The sequence below is a fragment of the Galleria mellonella genome, unplaced genomic scaffold (assembly GCF_026898425.1).
Source record: "Galleria mellonella isolate WM207_F2 unplaced genomic scaffold, CSIRO_AGI_GalMel_v1 utg213, whole genome shotgun sequence".
Taxonomy (NCBI): Eukaryota; Metazoa; Arthropoda; class Insecta; order Lepidoptera; family Pyralidae; genus Galleria; species Galleria mellonella.
The window spans coordinates 5159060-5180643 of record NW_026442039.1 but is presented as its reverse complement, the minus strand read 5'-3'; the positions used below and the strand labels follow the sequence as shown (position 1 = coordinate 5180643).

Below are 21584 nucleotides of genomic sequence, written 5' to 3'. Positions count from 1 at the left end.
TGGGGGAGAGGTAGGCCTTGTAGAAGAACCGAGCGAAGAGCACGAAGTATGAGAAGTACATGGCCATAGATAGCTTGATGTTGATCTGGCTGATGTGACACGTGTCCGGGGGCCCGGTCGCCAGGTAGTTGTGCGCCCAAATGTTGATAGCGCAGCCGACTATCATCTGTGTGAGCTGCAGGAACGTGATCGTCATGGCGAGGAACTTGGGTGGGTATTTGCCCATGCTCACTAAAGCGTAATACGAGTACATCACGCTGTAAAAAAGAAAAACAAAATTATTTTTAGTTATTGAAGTTCTAATGTATTTATACTTCTAACAAAATTTTGGTCGCTCTTTCCTCGACTTTATGACGCGGACGCGTTTATCTAGGTAATATCATCATCTTATCAGCCTTTAACTGTCCACTGCTGAACATAAACCTCCCCTTTGCGAAGTTTTGCCAGTAGTTGCCATGTTTGGCAGGCGGATTGGTAACCGTATTTAGGAGGGTGGGATCGAAGGGATTGTTAGTAATAAGAGGTTAGTCCCCATTGCTATTAATATATCCTATCAGGTCGATCTCCACGCGGTTCCCCCTGGAAACCATCGTGACTAATTTATCGTTGAATGCGTCATGATGGGCTAACTAACCTATCTTTCCATCCTCACCTATCACCTCTCACTGGTGTCCCGCCAGTGTATACCGATAGCGCGGGCAGGGTTACCATTCCATTATCATCCATTAAAAAAACCGCAGTTAGGCTTTGCAGATGTTTTAAGCGGAACGCTGTTGCCCATCCCTCGCCCTCCCTAAGTCGCATCTTACGACATCCATGGGAAAGGAAGGGGTGGTCTATTCTATGCTGGGACCAAACTGCTGATGGATGTTTATTAATTTATTACAAATTCACACAAAAATTACTTTTGAACGAAATTTATTATACAAATAGTTCATATTCTATTATATGAGATAATTTATAATACACTGAATCATGTGGGCGAAGGTGGATACCGTTCTTTATGGTAGTCAATGGGAGAGGCTCATGTCCAGCAGTGGACGGATAATGGCTGTAATGATGATGATGAGGGCGAAGCGACAGTACAGTTGGGTAACAAATGTGTCTCACCTATGAACACAATAGTTCATGACGACGAACCAACGTGCGGACGACGTGTACTCTGTGAACGAGTACCAGGTGTACAGCAGCACCGTGATGTGGTGGTACCAGTGGAGGAAGATGAGTGGCTTCTTGCGCAGCACTATGAACACCGTGTCGCCGAGCTCCGGCAGCTTGGACAGCACGAACATCACCGTCCAGAAGCCGGACACTTTGTCTTGGAGGATGAAACTGGAAATCAACAAAAATAAAATTTTACCATACCTAATAACCCAACCTATATAATCCTTACTTCTATAATATAAAAAATGAGGGGGAAGGATTGCTAGTAATGTGGACTAATGGCTTCAATGCTTGCAAGCCCTATCAGGTCGACCTCCACGCGGTTCCCCCTGGAAACCATTGTGATTAATACTTGCATTCGTCACGATGGGCTAACTGACCTGCTTTCATACACATCTATCATCCTTCACTGGTGTCCCGCCAGCGTATACCGATAGCGCAGGCGGGTTCACCATTTCATTATCATCCATTAAAAAAAATATAAAAAATGTTAAGGTCATAACGGCGTTACCAATCGAAATATTATATACTGATTTTGATGAAAAAGACATGCAAACGTTTACCCGGGCCAGAGAACATGTACCAGTAACGTAGGCCTTTTAATACTCACCCATTTCATCTCATCTCATTTTACCAGCCCTATGTATAGTTAGCAGTTTACTTTTATTTGTTTAAGACATCATGGGTCCATTTTTGTTAGTAAGTGTACTTAAAAACTATGTTAATACTCAATTACTAATACTAATAGAATAGAATTTACTAAAAAAGCAAAAAAAAAAAAACAATCAATTGTTCAGACTCTAATGTAATCGGTTTGAATTCATCTCATTAATCGCCAGTAGCATGTCAAAGTGTGTAAATAGATAATATTTTCTGCGAAAATTACATCAGAACCGTGCACGGTTGGCGGTCGTCGAATAGAAAGTGGTATATTGCGTAATTTGGGAAATTATGCGCCTCCGTCCGTCAATGCGTGGACTATGACGACACGTGAACGCGGCCGGAATGGGCCCGATAAACCTATCGTACCACCGCGTCGACCAATCAAACCTTTCAATTCCAATACACTTTCTATCTACAGTGACTAACGAAATATAATAATATCAAACAGCTAGTTCAATTGTCACTGTACGCCGAGAGGTGAGATTTGCTCTCGCCGGATTATCCACACGATTTTTATTGATAATATTTTAAAATGTTCCAATCCCAATATTTGAGTACAAATTTTGGATTATGATATGGATATTGTGAGCTTTAAATTTTGTGTTAATAATGAAATATATACCCCCTTAGATATATAAAATTAAACCTCTCATAAACCAATTTTAGCTATTGAACTGTTCTCTCTCTGTGTTCTTGTCTCTTTCTTTTGCGCTAAATTCCCAATTTGAATAAAAATGACAATACACTGTAATATTTAAAGCAGGTATGAACGGAATTTATGTACAATAACAAATATAATGAATATAATAAATGCTACATTAATTATTACGTAGAATAATATTTTACTTTTATTACATTTATACTATATAATAAAAATTCCTTATATTTATACTATAAAAAGTTAAATTTACGTGTATTTCTAAAAATGACGTCCAAAAAATCCGGTATGAATCATTACTAGACACTTGTTCATGTTATGTGTATTTTCCTTAAAAGCGTAAACTTTTTTACTACTATTCGTGAGATGATGGTGCCCTCTGGTGCTAAGAGTTTATTAAACATTTATTTATAAGAAAAAATTAAGAGCAAACTTATTGATAAAATCATTTTTAATCAATATTAAAGAAGTTTTGAACGATTTCAAAAATTTTAGAGATTTATAATTTGTCTTTTTTGTGTGTATGTTAACGTTATATCTTTACCAATTTGGAACTGATATTGACAATTTTTTTTTCAATTCAAAAGCGACTCTGTTAGTACTATTTCAAATTGTTCCAAATTGAAATAGTTGTCTATTTTTAAATCGGAAATCTTAAATTATTCTTAACGTTTTCATAAACGTGGTAATTGGCGTGAATTTACAGGATACAGAGGAATAACACCTGAGTCCTCAGGAATGGCAACGCATGGTGGGTATCATGGGCGAAACAGTATATCTGTTATGTCCATGGTACTGCTCATGTCTATAGGCGACGGTTACCACTTTCCATCAGGTGGGCCGTCAGCTTGTTTGTCATTCTAAGTCATATAAAAAAAGGTGGTAAAATAACTTTTTTAATATATCAAAGTTATGATAAAAAATATAAAATTATTCAGTACATTCAATCATCCATATTTATTTATATATTACTTTATTCTCAGTGTATAGTATTTATGTTTATTGACGTTGAATGAATATGTATATAAAATAAAGATGTACATTTTTTATTATTATCTGTTGTATTTTCTAAATAAAATAAAGTAAAAATAATAAATATGCAATAAATATGAAGTACTAACAGTTTAAACTGTTTCCACTTCTTATTATTACACACACTTTATTATTTTTACTTTATTTTATTTAGAAAAACTACAACAGATAATAATAAAAAATGTACATCTTAATTTATATATATTATAAAATAAAGACAATGTAAATTTTGTGTACAATAAAGTATAAATAAATAAATATGGATGATTGAATGTACTGAATAATTTTATATTTTTTATGATCCATGATATATTAAAAAATTCTGTCAAAGTATTTTACCATCTTTTTTTTCCATATTGTGTGCACTTAGAATGACAAACAAGCTGACGGTCCACCTGATGGAAAGTGGTAACCGTCGCCTATAGATATGAACAGTACCATGGACATAACAGAGTATACTGTTTCACCCATGATACCCCCATGCGTTGTCATTTCTAAAGACGCAGGTGTTATTCCTCCGTACCCCGTAAATTCATAGTCATATCCCACCCCTCAAACCGAAACACAGCCATGCAAACACAACTGTTTCACGGTTAAAACTCAAATGGGACAGAGGTGCCCAAGCAAACAACTTTTGTACAGTCTCCCTCTGATAAATTGTAATTGTGTATCACAATTCACTCTGACATTGTTCTATAATTATTTAAACAAAATTTTCAATTTCTTTTACACGATAATGTGAATCTTGTCCGTTTTTATATCAATGTGCAATAATGAAACAAATATGGGTGGACTGAATATGTGTGAAATATAGCCTTGGGATGTCACTATGATCCGCAAATCTTTAAAGACACACATCTGACAATAAACTTTTTTATATTTAAGTTCTATAATTATTTAAACAAAATTTTTAATTTGTTTTACATAACAATGTGAATTGTACTAATTATACTCCAAAAAAAAAAAAAACCGTGGCAAGAACCTAACAATTAAACAGATTTTGATAAAATTTCTATGAGATCAATCTGATAAAAGTATATCCAATAATAAAAAAAAAAAAAAAAAAAAGAATTTTCCAAATTGGTTTATAAACGACGGAGTTAACAACAAACACAATAATAAAATACAACTGAATTGAGAACTTCTTTCTTTTTTGAAGTCGGTTGATAGATGACATTAAATAACCACACGTACTTTAAACAATAATATAATATAATATAATATAATCAACATCCGTATAGTTTATATTAAGCAATTAACAATACGTCACAGGAGATTAAAAACTGTAAATATTTGTGTAAATTAAATATGTTTTTAATTGAAATGCAATTGATGTAATTTACTGATGACCTCAAAAATGTAAACATTAATTATTATTCTAGTCAATATTAATAATCAATTAATGAGTTCGTTCTTAATGACATTATTGTTATCAAAATTATAGTTTACGAAAAAAAAAATGGAAAACATATAATATTCACATGTAACATATAATGATATGTATATGACTGTAAAATTGCAGGAGAAAAAGGTATAACACCATAGTCCTTGACAATGGCAATATATGAGCTTCACAGTGTATTGTGATATCTACATATTTTTTTATGACACTTAGAATGGAAAACAAGCTGACGGCCCGCCTCATGGAAAGTGATAACAGTCACCTATAGACATGAACATAATAGAATATACTATTATGCCCATGGTTGCCATTCCTGAGGACTTTACAGTTGATGTTACACTTGCGTATCTTGTAATTTCATTGCCATATCCCATTCTTCAAACCGATACACAGAGAAATACGAATGGTACAGAGGTACCCATGCTGACGACTTATGTACAAACTTTCGCTTTAGTAAATTATTAATCTAATTAAAAAAAATCTAAATTAATTAATATATTTAATTATTGTATATAAAATAAATGAACATTATTTGTCATTAACTTTGACTTTGAATACAGCGGACACATCTGTTTTAATAATTTACATATTGTTTTCTTTAATTTGACGTATTTGAGTATGTACACAAGAATATGGAATTTCTAATTATTTTTAAATCTACTGAAATATTTCAATATTCGAATACAGATATACATCTATCAATTTTTAAATTTCGAACAGTGGGCAATGGCATATGCAGAACCAATCAATCTCTATTTTCAATTTATTTTAATCAACAAAACACCCCGCCATATGTAACGCCATAGCTCACAGAGCATCTTATGCCAAATTTATTATAATACTAGTTGTTTACCGTGATTGCTTGCTTATAAGTTGATAATAATTAAGGATATAATTTAAGTGTATACCAAACATTCAAATCCATCCATCCGTTTAAGCATGATTAAGTAACAAACAAACATCTTCACAAACTTTCATAATATTAAGTAACTTACTAATTAATATTAAGTTTATGATTGGACGAAGGAAGAGACCGAGACAAAGTTACATCAGGCAGATCAAGGAAGGAGTTGGTGTCGTGTCGTATCAAGAGGTGAAGAGACTCTCTGAAAATCGTAGTGAGTGGCAAGAGCTCCACCGACAAGAGCGCAACTCTTAAATAGGATAGCTAGATTGGATGAATTTAGTTGTAAATTTACGTGTGTCATGGATGACTCAAAAAAAAAAAGTGTTTATCTATCTGTCTAACTTTAAATTTTATAACATTAAGTAGGATAATTGCTTGGACTTGCTTTCGGTAAATCGTTAGGCACCACTTAAAGGTGTCCAAAATAGCTTAAAGTTTGAAGACAAGTTAACAACAATATAACAAGAATATAAGTAACAAAATCATACAATATTCTTTTATATATATGTATACAAGAATATTGATATGGGCATCGAAAACAGTCTATTATAAGCCCATATTCTTATACTTTATTGTACACAAAATATAATGTTATTTTATTCTTTCGTTCTTTAAAAACAATTGGTCGCGAACACGGCAATCATATCAAATCACTTTACTGCCGTGACGAATCGATCACTTTTTCTCAGTTCTAACAAACGTTAAAGTGTCGTGACTCCAGATTGACATAAAATATAATTATAGCAATTATAGTTTCCGCTCTGTTACAGAGAAGTTATTTGAAACATTGTATAGTATTGCATTAGATCGCCTACTGCGTGGGCTAGACTAACGTATAGCCAACGTTGCCCGGTGCGATCTTTAATTTCTGCCCAAAATTTCAAATATTTTTCTCTAAATTAATACGATTTACGCTTCTTTTACTCAACCACAAACTTGTGTCAGTTTTCACTACGTTTTACCATGTAAACACTAACAGAATGACGAGAAAGAAAAACACCGTTGTCTCAAATTTCTTCAGCCCATGTTGCTATCCTTCTGTTACTCATCATCATCTTCCTACCCTAATCCCAATTATTATTTAGAGTCGGCGTAATGTTTTTCTCTTCCATTCTTCTCTCTTTACAGTCATTTCCGCATTCACTCTTATTCTGCCCATATCATCCTTCACACAGTCCATCTATGTATTTTTAGGTCTACCTCTGTTCTTATAGCCACCTACCCTTATCCCAATTATTATTGAGGTCGGCGTAATATATTTTTCTCTTCCATTCTTCCTATTCACAGTCATTTCCGCCATCCACATTTATTCTTAATTCTTTTTTTTAAAACATGCTCGTCATCCCTGCGCATGATGTGTCCATACCAGAATAGACAGTTAGCTATCCTCCTGTTACTATTAACTGTTATATGATTTATAACTATCGAATTACTCAAAATAATATCCAAATTTTCTGGCGACTCAGTTACATTTCTCCAAAATTTCGTGAACTCGCGAATTTTTACCCAAAATTGTGGATAAATTACCCAATCTGGCAATCCTACGCTTAGTACTGTCTACTTGTATATACTTGTAACTGTGGGATGCAGGATGTATATGAGTAAATTCGTTCTGCTTTGCGCTTTGTTCTATTTTAAGGATCTCTTCTCAAATGACGTTTACAGTATACAATTCTTAGCTGTCTGACATCAATTTGTTAATATAAGTTTAGACAATTGTTTATAACATTCACTGATTCAGATAAACGTTGTAAGAAATATTTTAATAAAAAAAAAAGCGAATAGTTGCGGATAGCAGAGAATCGTATATTACGTGGAAGGTATTATGAATAGATACAGGGTGAAATGATAATCATCTTTGATTATAAAGCTAAAAAATGATGATCGGAAAATGAGAAATGTTACAATACCTAATAATTTAAAAAAAGTACTGAATTAAAAAAAAAATCCCTGTAAATCATAAACACATGAATTACTAATTAACCAAGAGGCCGGCAGTTTAGAGACGTTTATTTTTGTTATGCAACTAAGGCGGCAATGAAGCATACGGCTTTAGAGATTATTTTTTTATATAACTTAGAATGGCAAACAAGCTGACGGCCCACCTGATGGTAAGTGGTAACCGTCGCCTATAGACATGAGCAGTACCATACGCATAACAAAGTATACTGTTTCGCCCATGATACCCCATGCGTTGCCATTCCTGAGGACTCAGGTGTTATTCCTCTGTACCCAGTAAAATGTTTTAAGAGGTACGCTGCTGCCCATCCCTCGCCCTTCCTTAGTCGCCTTTGGTGTTGATTATAATTTATCAATTATAACTTGTTAAAATAGTACAAGCGGTTTCACTTATATAAATAAAATCCAATTTGCAACAAATTCTATTTCATTTTTAATTTCCATCATTAATAGATTAAAAATAATTCTTTACTTACATTAGAACAGAATAAGTTTACATCTAAAGTTTTCCGGAGACATTTAAATATGTTAATAATATTGTTTATACGCCCCCCGGAAAATTTATCAAATCATTAAGCATCGGAATCGATTATTAAAATGACTACACAGAAAAGAATGATGACGTATGACGACCAGAAACTTGATTAATAAAAAAAACCTTAAGTGAATCGGAAGCAGAATTGGGTTTCCGTAACCACATTTCAAGGTCTTGGTCATTCATAACAAACTATTAATATAACGTCTTTAAATAATTTATCTGAAGTACTGCTGGTGGTCTAACTCAAAAACCTGGTGTATGTTTTATTGTGATACGCCATCTAGAAATGGTATTATATATCTTTGATTTTCCTACGTCCAAAATAAACAGATATGATACTTCGTATATTTTTTAGTACGATAAAAATACAGCAATCGGATTGAGAACCTCCTTATTTTTGAAGTCGGTTGAAAATCTTGAACCAGTATAAGGCGAAAGAGTTTGTTTGAATGCGCTAATCTCTAGAACTACCAGTTGGATTTGAAAAATTATTTTTACATTTGATAGCTCTTAAGAATAGTGTAGGCTAATCAACATCCTGATTCAACCACGGGCGAAGCCACGCAACTAGTGGGTATATACAGCTACATTATTTACCATTTCGTTTAACCCACTTTGACTACAAAATAAATATTTACGGCTGGTTTGACATTAGGTAACAAGTATATCAAAATTTCACACAATCTCCCGGCCTGAATTGCTTAGTTCAAGGCGACTCCCGACTCTCGTTCCTCGGCCGATTTATGAAGGGCTGTATTGTACCTATTGTTGTGAAGAGAATTTCCATTCGGACCTGCGGCGCTAATATCAGCCGATATTACTCTGTGCACAGAATATCGGATAGCTACAATTCACATTTTGTGGAACCTTTCGTCCAAATACAATAATAACAATAGATATCTAAATATAGAAGATGGATAATGTCGACCGTTTTGTATGGAAATCAGATGTCGCCATTCATCTGTTATACGTTAACTTGAAAAAATCCTTTAGGGATTAAGACAGCATTACAACTCGATATCGATGTACATAGAGTACTATCGCCCGCGCAATTGTAATGACTACAAAATTATAGAGTTCTTTTGTATATTTTCAAAATCTATACTTATTTATTATGAAGGTAGACTCTGAGTCCAAGTTTAGATAGATTTTAAAATCGAAACAAACTGTTTCGAACTTAAATATCGATAAATGTATTGAAAGCTTTTGCGTCAGTCACTAACTCGTTACAAGAACAATTTTGACATTTAAATATGGAATACTTTTAAAGTTCATTTAAAAATAGAATCTAGAGTAAGATTTTAAATACATCGGTGGCATGTGATTTTCTTCTTTTATAAATTTTGCATAGAAGCAAGATTAAACGCACTTTCACAGAAATAACATGCATTTTGGAAATGTTGCGGAGCTTCTCAGATGACCTTCACGAAAAGTTTCTGGCATGTCTACGCAACAAGGTCGATTCACTACTACATAAGCGTCGAGCGCACAAATCACACGTAATAAATTTATTTCAAATTGGTTTTTGCCCGCAACTTTGTACACGTGCATTTTGGAGTATAGGTAACCACGTTTAGATAGTGTATCAGATCTTTAGGAACACAACTGAGAAAATTGCGTAGCATTTAGCGATTCTATCGATAGATTCGTTTGTACCTTATCTAAGAGTTTATTTCCCTTTATCTTATTATTATTGCAAACAAATCCACGAGTTGGAACGAGACACCATACGTCGTTACCTCATTCTATCTCATAACGATTCGATCGTCCATCAATGGACGGATGTATCGATGAATCCATTGATTTGCTTGCCATTAATCTATAGAGGGGCTGAATACCCTAAAATGTATATATGACAGCGTAATATCTATCTTTGTATAAACGTTTCATATTTGCAAGTCATTTAATTTGCTGCCTTCCAAGCATAGCTGGAATTGTCAGAAAAACCTTCTAACTAAACTGACTCTTATTGTCATGCACTATACAACTTATAATTAGATGAATTGCACAAACGTATATGAATCATTTTTGAATTATGGATAATTTTATATTACCCAGTCCGTAATCTATTTTCCCTTAGAAAAAATAAAATTTGAATAGAGCCAATAGGGGAATAAACATTATAACATTCCAAAAAGAGTTTAGAAATGAGGACGATAACTCTTATATAAAGGGGGGAAAGGATCGTTAGTAATGGGGTATAACTGACCCATTGCTAGCGATCACCTTGTCAGGTTCCCTCTGGAGATCATCGTGGTTAACTGTAGTAGAATTCGTCACAATGGGGTTACTGACCTGCTTTTTCATCTTACCTATCATCCGTCACTGGTGCCACGCCAATGTATACGGATGGGGGGAAAGGGATTGTTAATAATGGGATCTGACAGCCCCATTGCTAGCAATATGCCTTACTAGGTCGACCTCTACGTGGTTCCTTGAAACCATCGTGAACAATCCTTGTTGAATTCGTCACGATGGGCTAACTGACCTACTTCAGCCTCACCTATCATCCTTCACTGGTGCCCCGCCGGTGTATACCGATAGCGCGGGTGGGGTTACTATTTCATTATCATCCATTAAAAAGAAAAAAAAAATGTATACGGATAGCGCAGGTAGGATTACCAATTCCATTATCACCCATTAAAAAAAAACTCTTATATAATAAAAAATATAGTAGTGAACCTCAAAAATATCTTTCATCGTTTAAATAAGAAGTGAATAACGCGACAAAATATTATTTTTGTATTGCAAATAAAAATATCCACATTATCTCATTAAGTGCTGTGCAAAAAAATCATACAAACAGCAAATAACTGCAAAGATGTATTAACATTAATGGTACATGATACAGAGAGGGACTTTTTACAATAGACAAACATCGCATATGCTTGTTAGAATGATTTTGTATCCGTCATATCACTAATATTTGTTTTCACTATTATATTCTTGCTGAAGGTTTAAATATATACGTATTAAGACGACGCATGACGAGATTTCTCAGTGCTAAGTACACTTTGAATATGATAGCAACCAGGGAGAAACAATATTCTATAACAGCAAACACTTTTCGAACGATTGTTAATTATGTTAAAAAAATCTTCCTAATTTGTGTTTGTCTGTACGTTTGTGCACGCTAATCTCAGAAACGGTTTAACCGATTTGAATGCGATTTTCACTAATGCATTGCGGTTTGTTCTATTTAAAACATTAAGTGTTTGTTTTATTTCTAAAGTTCATAAATAAAATATATATCAATCTAAAAAATCATATATAAAATGCTATAAAATAACTATAAAATAAATAAATATAATGTATTTTTGAAAATTCAGTTTTTTTTTTATGCAATTTAGAATAGCAAACAAATTGACGGCCCACCTGATGGAAAGTGGTAACCGTCGCCTATAGACATGGGCAGTACTATGGACATAACAGAGTATACTGTTCCGCCCATGATATGCCATTCCTGAGGATTCAGGTGTTATTCCTCTGTACCCTGTAAATCACTGCCATATTCCACCCTTCAAACCGAAACACAGCCATGCAAACACAACTGCTTCACGATAGAAACATGAATGGGACAGAGGTGCTAAAGCAAACGACTTTTGTCCAAAGTCTGTCTCAGGTAAGTCTCTGTCCACTCGTGCGAAGCTGGGTCGGATCGCTAGTATAAAATATATCAAAAAGAAGTTTAACAGCAAACATTGGCTATTGAAAACTATTTGTTAGATACATAACGTGAGGGTAGATAACGTTACATTAATAGAGGTGAGTTTTCTTTACATGTCGGGAATAGCAGATGTTATGGCACATTGGTCATTTTAATCAGTAGATATAAATAACATCAGACGTAACTGAATATGCTGTTAGGTCTGTGCCTTGTCACCTCTACGGACTAAAGGTTGGACCTCACGTGGTTTTATTACTTTTTTTTAAACGAATGCATGCAGTTTCATTTTGTAATATCAGAGAAATATATCATGATGCATTACCATGATTGAACCATGACCAACTTAAAATATAATCGATTTCCGACGATTGTTTCGACATCATCCGGAAGTTTTCTTCAGGGTGAGTGCACTGCATTGGTCAAGTCTCGCCTCGCACTGAATACTTCCGAATTGGTAAAGTCAAAATTATTCGCAACCGATAACACAGTGTAATACCTAAACCATCTAAATAGTAAAATAATATGTGAAATTCGCCGTGTGTGCCCCGGCACAGAACAGGCCACCCCTTCTTTCCAGTGGGTGACGTAAGAGTCGACTATCGGAAGGCGAGGGATGGGCAGCAGCGTCTCTCTTAAAACATCTCTAAATGCCTATCTGCGGTTGCCAACCCGCCTGCTAAGCATGCCAACTATTGGCAAAAGTTTATGTCCAGCAGTGGACAGTTAACGGCTGAAATAATAATATGAAATTCGAAACTTCAAAACATTCACCACATCAGTAAAATTTAATCATCAAAATATCCCAAACATCCAATACTGGCCTTGACCATCAGTCTGCGAGATTAAATCGATACAAGTCGAAATCAAGTTACCATTTCGAGAGACGACCAACCCGTTTGGGCATCCGCAAATTGCATGATCTTGGGCCTTGGCCCTTTGGCCTCGTTCCAGGGTCAATATATTTCATATTTTAAACAATTATAGACATTCAAACTCTTCACAATATGAATATCGAATTAACAATAGATTCTAATTAAACTCGACTCGCAGTAACTCAATTAAGCTTGTTTTTAACCGACTCCATAAAAGGTTCTCAATTTAGAACACAATTTTAATTTATGTGTTTATATGGGTCATAATAATATATGTACGTATAGTAGGTATAAATATATATGATGTTATTCTAATATTCCTTTTATTTTCCATGTTATTTATGTACAATTAATAACAAGTGTGAAGTAATAATAGCTCGTCGCTAACAAGTTGAACAAACGTAGGTATTTTTGATGGTGCTTCTACCTACAAACAGTTTATATACTATTACACGGTAAATTACTTCATTTCAACTTTTTAAACATATTTTATAACTTTTCTGAGTTCTAAGAGGGAAGTGTGAGTAAGTGAAGGCTGAGAATCATTTATCTCAGTCTCATTATTAATTTTATTATAATTTGTTAATAGTTTTATGCAGTAATTAAAGATTGTGCCCCACAAAAAAATCGCCTTCAATTGTGACTAAACCAGCTATTTTGATTTGAAAACTAAATTACTGCACCGATTTTGATAAAATTTCTATGGGACTAATCTGTAAGTATATCCTTTCAGATAAAGAAAGAATTTTCCATAACGGTTTACAATTGACGGAGTTGTGAGGTAACAAACAAAAAATACAACCGAATTGAGAACTTCTTGTTATTTGAAGTCGGTTAAAAACATTACGAGTCTGAGTATAAATTGCTTACATTACTATTTATATTTATCGTTATAAATTTTAATGCCAGAAATTTATTGAAGACAACGGCTGTATAGGTTTAATCCTTTTGCCTTCCCTATTGGCGGGAAAAACAGAACAAGAAAAAAAAAAGAAACTCTAAATTTTAGTTGCTAAATTAACTTTTATTATTTAAATGAGAAATTTACAACCTATGTGCCACATAATAAAATTTATATTCATGAGTATGTTTTTTTTATGGTATTTAGAAAGGCGTTTTGTATTTGTCTGAAATTTATATGCATGTAATTGTCAAAAAAAGATGTAAATATATATTTAAATATATTTATCAATTATTTAGTATAGTTTTCGACCATAATGTCTTGTATCAATAACCATTGTCGTATTAGTTTTAAAATCTAAAATATTGCCATTATTTGCAATCGACAATACGACGCAAAAACACATTATCATAAACTAAATAAAACAAGTGCGAACAAATATACTAGAGATCATTTTATTATTTACTTGTCCATTGAAGTTTCCACTATGTATGTACGTAAAACACTATACGAGTAGAATCTATCTTTATGGATACTAAACTATTTGCAGTAAGTAAACAGTATTGATGCATAACACATCGATGGATAACGACATGAAGGGCATGAATTAAAAAAAAAAGTGATTTCAATCGTGTCATAGATAGAAATATACCGACGAATGATGAGATGTTTCGTACAAATATTAGATTGAAAATGTTATTTGAATTTAGAACATGAAATGGTGTGTCTAGTCTAGAAGCAGTATTTATTTCGCAACAAAAAATATTTATTTATTTATATTTTATTGTACACAATAATACATAAAAAAATACTTGGCGAGCTTAACCCTAAAATAATTCTCTTCCAGCAAACTCAAAGAGGAAAGGAGCATCAATGCCAGCAGGTAGAGCGGTGTACAATACTGTGACAATTTATAAGCAAAAAACTAGAAAAATTTAAATTTATACATAACCAAATATATCATATTTAATTGTATATAAATACACATACATATATTCATAGACATAACCATATACTTACGCATACATACATATACTACATACATACACATACAAATAAATAAAATATGTTTATAAGGATAAAATTATATGTTAGATATGTTAATGCAAATTAAAAATAAAATAGTATTCGAACGCATACCAATGATAGTGGAATGAAATAAAATAATACTTATCAAGCAACTATAATAAATTTAAACATTGTGGCACCTTTTTCTCTTTTTATATTCATCTAAGTATATGAAATACAGCAAAAAAAAAACGAAACAAAAGCGTATATCACAACCTATCATCATCATCATCATCATCATGTCCGCTCTTAACTATCCACTGCTTTATGTTCAGCATCTCATCAGCAGACTCCCCTTTGGGCAATTTTGCCAGTAGTTGTCACGCTTGGCAGGCGGATTGGCAACCGCAGTTAGGCTTAAGAGATGTTTTGAGAAGGACGCTGCTGCCCATCCCTCGCTCTCATTTAGTCGGCTCTTACGACACCCACGGGACAGGAAGGGGTGGCCTATTCTATGCGGGGACCACACGACATAACAAAACATCACAACCTATGATTGACGCAAAATTATATATATAAAAACTTATAGATACACTTACGCAATTCACTCACGCAAATTATACTTATATTATACATATAAAAAGGTACACTTATGAAACATTAAATTCAGTGCCCGAGCGAAATTAGTAGACGACAGTAAAAGCACAGAAGAAATATACGCGGTAAAGTTGAAAGGGACACAATTTTCTTGTGCAATACGATTAACGGCCGGGAACATTGTCTCCATTTAGAATTTTTTTATTCTTTAGGTTTTTGCTGTAATCAAATTTGAAAGGACAAGATCGTGAAATATTAAGGCGGTTGAAGAAATGTTTTCTTACTGATATAAAAAAAAAATATTAACTACGTGACGTCTGTTCATAAGAAACATTAAAAACGAAATATATATGAATACATAAGAACAATAGAAGAGAAAAGAATAACTTTTAAAATTGTTGTCTAATTGTTTGTATGTTTGTTCGAGCATCATACAAAAAACTAGTGCATCAAATTTAATGCAGTTTTCATAGTGGTTTTCCTGAAGGATGCCTCTTACGACATCCACGGGAAAGGAAGGGGTGGCCCATTCTATGCCGGGACACACGGCGAGTTTTATATAATATCCCATATAAAATTTGAGACGTTTAAAGTTTTTTCTTTAGAGCAAAAACTGTTGCAAAGCAAAATGTACCTATAATATCGGAGTTCGATGTAAGGAGTGCCAACCAGGCAAGCACCAAGTCCATTCATTATAAAGAGAGGTAAATATTAATTTTTGTTACATATAAATTTTATTTTTATGGAGAGTCAAAAGTTGAAAATTCACTGAAACTGGAAATGAATACGAGGTATCTTAACTAGAACTAGGCGAATATTGTGACTATATGATACCTTTCACCTATACTATTAAAGATAAAAACTATTAAAGATTGGAGAATTTTTAAAATAAAATTTTATACTCTTTTGTTGGAAAGGTACATCTATTCAATTGATGAATTTTAAAATACTCTTTTAATATTTTATGCCTTACTAATGACATTTTTTAAATTGATTGTAATGTTATTTTTGACAATTATTATTGGTTACTTTGTTGCTTCATATTTTTTTTTGTTTTGTTATATTTATGATATCTTTTGGTCACTTGCAAAAATATTCAACACAATGCAGTATTGTAGCGAATAAAAAAAAAAAAAACTGCAGTGGTACTGTTTTATATTATTTCTAAAACTTATTATAGTAATAGGTCAGGATTATAGTTGAAACTGTAAAAGCTATTGTTCTACCGCGCTATCAACTGTGATCGACTTTTTGCAATTTTTTAAATGTCAAGACTAGACATGGCTAGCACCTACTTGTAACATCATTTGACCTAGTTATTAGAATAAAAAATTAACAACAGTTTAAACTTACGCCTTTCTAATCTCTGAAAGGTCCAAAAGGAAGAGGTTTTTATCCGTCTGTATTTTTTGTAGCTCAGTAGTAAACGAATAAATCAATATTTTATTTGCACTATACAATATAGGGGATAAGAAAGATAATTAATAAACGTAATGATACATTTGTGTAAGTAGAGTAAGGCGGTCTTATTGCTGAAAGCAATTTTCTCAAAAGAAGAAAGAAGAAAGACAATCTTAGATAACGTACTATTTTTTGTACAAACAGGTATGATAATATTGTATAATAAAGCAAGTTTGGAATAACAACATAAAACTTTAGGGGAAATAATTAGAAATACCTATTATTAAATTTAAAAACAAAACTATTAACTATAAATATATAAACGCATATGTACATATTTATTAGACATGTGTCTAATACTAGAATAAATATATATATATATATATAATTTTCTTGTGCCTGCAACAAGAAAAACAAATTAACATAAATAATTATATAAATACATATATAAAGAATGCCAATCGATGAAATGAAAAAGCAGTTAGAGAGAAGGTAATCTTTCACTTGTTGCATCATCCATTGATACTTTCAAGCATCAATGGATTTTACACTTCTAACAAAATCAGGTAATGGATTCCATAATTCCATCTATACGTAGAAGGGTCTTAAATTATTTATTTTAAGAATCCCAATAACGTAGAAGATTATGATTTTTAGTCGCCATCATTCGAAATCGAGTTCCATTTGCTCTTTAAATTCCAACAATCTCTTTGCTAATGAAATAATAAATTATTCAGTACATATTCAGACCTGAATAGCTCTTTAACAATGAGACAAAATTAACATTTTAAATGTCACAGCCCCCCCTAAGCCTAGTTCAGTCGGTTGAATAGACATCGTAAATGAGTTCCCTTCGCGGCTTGTGAATGAACCGGCTCAATGGTGTTATGTGGCGGGCAACAGCTGTGAAAAGCCAAAGAATGTTGAAGTCATGCCAAAAATGTTTATATAATTTCGCCTCTGAAAACATAATTTGTGTGGCTTACAATAAATAATTTTTAGGTTTCAAACTATTTCAAAAAGGTCTGAATTCGCCTGTAGTTTGAGCTGATACTTGAATAAATTATTTTTATTTACAAAATGAATTTATTAATTACCTTGTATTGAACCACTTGTATAAATGTTTTCATTTTAAAAACGCAAATGCTCCTATGTATTCAAGCGCTTGTTATGAGGTATTGATATACATCGAATTTTTCATTTCAATTGATATTTACAGGATTAATACCATCAATGTATACTTCAAATATCATGGATTTAATATGGCCTGCCGTTAATACATTATATTTATATAAATTTTGTTGGTTAACCTTGATGTTGTCCAACTACGTTAACACTACATAGTATAAAGTCGCTTTCCGTCTGTCTGTCCCTATGTATGCTTAGATCTTTAAAACTACGCAACGGATTTTGAATCGGTTTTTTTAATAGATAGAGTAATTTAAGAGGATGGTTTATATGTATAATACATGCATAGTACAAAAACACTAATAATTTTACAGGTTTTTAATGTGATATGAAGTGAATGTGCACCCGTGCGAAGCCGGGGCGAGTCGCTAGTGTATTATATAATACTAGCTTTAACCCGCGACTTCGTATTTATGACCGGGATAAAAAGTAGCATTCCAATATAGAGCGTATTCACCAATTTCATAGTAACAAACAAACAAAAAAATAAACTCACTTTCACATTTATAATACTAGTAAGGATTTTGTAGGCTTACATTTTAAAATTATAAAGAACACAAGACAAAAACTATGGCATAGTTACATCAGGCGGATCAAAAAAAAAGTTTGTGTCGTGTCGTATCAAGAGATGAAGAGACTCGCTGAAAATCGTAGTGAGTGGCAAGACCTCCAGCGACAAGAGCGCAGCTCTTAAAAAGAACATAGGACAAAGACCACAAGCTAGCATATAGTAAACTATTTGATTATTAATGTAAATGAAATGATGTCAATATCAAAATTGTGCAAATCTTGTTAGGCGGTTTATGTTGCCACTCGAATAAAAATATTTATTTAATACATTTTGTCAGTAATATTTGCAACACAATTACATATTATGTGTAACCTAACTATTTTTGCACCATCTCACGCAGACTGTGTTTATTTTTCGTGAAAAAAAAAAATCCAAACGTGCAAGTAAATTTCCATTGTATAAAAAAATTTCGTGAATATTACATTTAGTGCTAATCTTTTTTCAAGCTACTCCCAAAAGTCAATAAGTCGAGAATCTTATGAACTTATTACATTTGTAGTCTAGTAAGTTAATAAATATAAATAGATGTGCATATATATACAGACATATTTAAAAACTGAACATATTAAAAAAAAAAATTGGTTTTCTACTTGAAAGATGAATGAATGAATGAATGAGTATACTTTATTTGTATTATACAATATAGGAAATAAACAAGACAATTTACAAACATAACGATACAATTGTATAAGTACAGTAAGGCGGTCTTATTGCTGAGAGCAATCTTTTCAAGACAACCTTAAGGTAATGGACTAATTGTTGTACAGATGGTTTTAAAAAAATAAAAATTTTACTTTCTTGTAAGGTAATTGTATAAACTACAAAGTCTGTATGTTGATATGACTCAGTAAACATGTCCCGGTCACGCGTACGAAGTTTTTTTTTTATACAACTTAGAATGGCAAACAAGCTGACGGCCCACCTGATGGAAAGTGGTAACCGTCATCTATAGACATGAGCAGTACCATGGACATAACAGAATATACTGTTTCCTGAGGACTCAGGTTCTATACCTCGTAAATTCATAGCCATATCCCCCCCCATGCGTTGCCATTTCTGAGGACTCAGAACGTTATTCCTCTGTTGCCATTCTATAAATTCCTCTGTACCCTGTAAATTCACGCCATATCCCACCCTTCAAACCGAAACACAGCCATGCAAACACAACTGCTTCACGGTTGAAACACGAATGGGACAGAGGTACCCAAGCAATCGACTTTTGTACAAAGTCTCCCTCACAACGCAGTAAATTATAGATAGAGAATAATTTCATTAACCATAATATTCGGTCAGTTGTCAGGTCCCGGCATAGAGTGACTTATCTTTTTCTTTTTTGTGCGTGTCGTAAGAGGCAACTAAGGGAGGGAGAGAGAGAGAGAGAGAGAGGGCAGCAGCGTCCTTCTCAAAACATCGCCAAAGCCTAACTGCGGTTACCAACCGGCCTACCAAGCGTGGCAACTACTGGCAAAATCTACCTTATGGGGGAGGCTTTTTCATTTATTCAGCAGTGGACAGTTAACGGCTGATGGGATGATCGCATTGAATGTAAAGAATTTATCTATCCATAAGTTACCACAATACAGTCCTAAACCACCTGCATCAACTTTTTAATAGATGATAATGGAATGGTAGCCCCACTCGCGCTATCGGTATACACCGGCGGGGCACCAGTGAAGGATGATAGGTGAGTATGAAGCAGGTCAGTTAGCCCATCGTAACGAATTCAACAAGAATTGTTCACGATGGTTTCCAAGGGGAACCTAATAAGGCAGGGGAGGTCGACCTAATAAGGCATATTGCTAGCAATGGGGCTGTCAAACTCCATTGCTAACAATCCCTTTTCCCTCCACCTGCATCAACTAACGTACCAATTGTTTATTTTGAATGTAAAAATGCATGCCATACACATCAAAGACTGATTAAAAAAAAAGATATATATGAATATATCATTATGCAGAACCATAACCAGTGTTAAAATAAACGAGTTCCGCGCAAACACACGTCATGGAAATTTATCATCACAAATACAATCTCCTCGTCCATTTATTTGTTAAATAGCACGGAGGTATGTGCGTCACAGCCCATAAAGACACATCGAAAACCGGTTGAGTGCAAATGAGATTATGTGCATTGAATTGCATGGAAAAGTCATCGAATAAACAAATTACTAAAAGCATTATTACTAGCTGAACATTATCAACCGACTTCAAAAACAAAGAGTTTCTCAAAAACTATTGTATTTTTTTTATACAAGGACACAATTTTTTGTACAAGCGTACAGCTCGTCTGATGGTAAACAGTTACTGTAGCCTACGGACGCCTACAACAGCAGGGGTGTCGACGTGCGCGTTACCGACCCTGAAGAGACCTTAATATACCCTTTTTGAAGAGCTCAAAACTCTGTCAGTTCTAATCCGATTTATATATTTTTTTATCTTACAGATTGGTCCCACAGAAATTCTATTAAAATCGGCCCAGTAATTTAATTTTTACATCAATATAAATGGTTTTGTCGCAATGGAAGTCGGTTTTTTTTTTTTATTGAACACAATCTTTAATTATATTATTATGGTTTTCACTTTATTTTTCCTTTTTCTTTTATATCTTCGTGAATTTTAAATGTATGGTATTCTGAAAATTCTTTTTTGAAGTCAACGTTATTTTTTTTTAGTAGGGGACAATTTTAAATTATTAGTACAAACAATTCACTAATAAAGGAATGGAAAATGTTATCTGTATGTTAATTTGTGCCATTAAATATAATATTACACCACGGTAGTATAGATACGACTCATTAGCACTAGGCTCTACGTACTTAGTTCACCTTCGTATGGTTATGGCAGAGTATCGTAGAATACTTAATAATAGATATTATACAATCTAAGGGATTTCCTTGTTCACCTCGACATGCATAGTACGAGTTTTTAACCGACTATAAAATAAGAGGACGGTTTTAATTCAACTTTATTTACAACTTGTAAACAGGAGGAAATTATCGATTTGTTTGTATTTTTTTTTGTTGCTATTGTTGTATTTAAAGTCGCCAATGTCGTAAC

At 33.3% G+C, this 21584-nt stretch overlaps 1 protein-coding gene across 1 annotated transcript in view; it reads right to left on the bottom strand.

Moving 5' to 3' along the window:
- The window catches only part of LOC113511911 (elongation of very long chain fatty acids protein 6), a 52149-nt gene that overhangs the window by 6501 nt on the left and 24064 nt on the right, over positions 1-21584 (bottom strand). Inside the window, 2 exon segments of the mRNA XM_052894497.1 lie at positions 1-257; positions 1111-1332. Of these exon segments, the coding sequence (XP_052750457.1) occupies positions 1-257; positions 1111-1332 (479 nt within the window).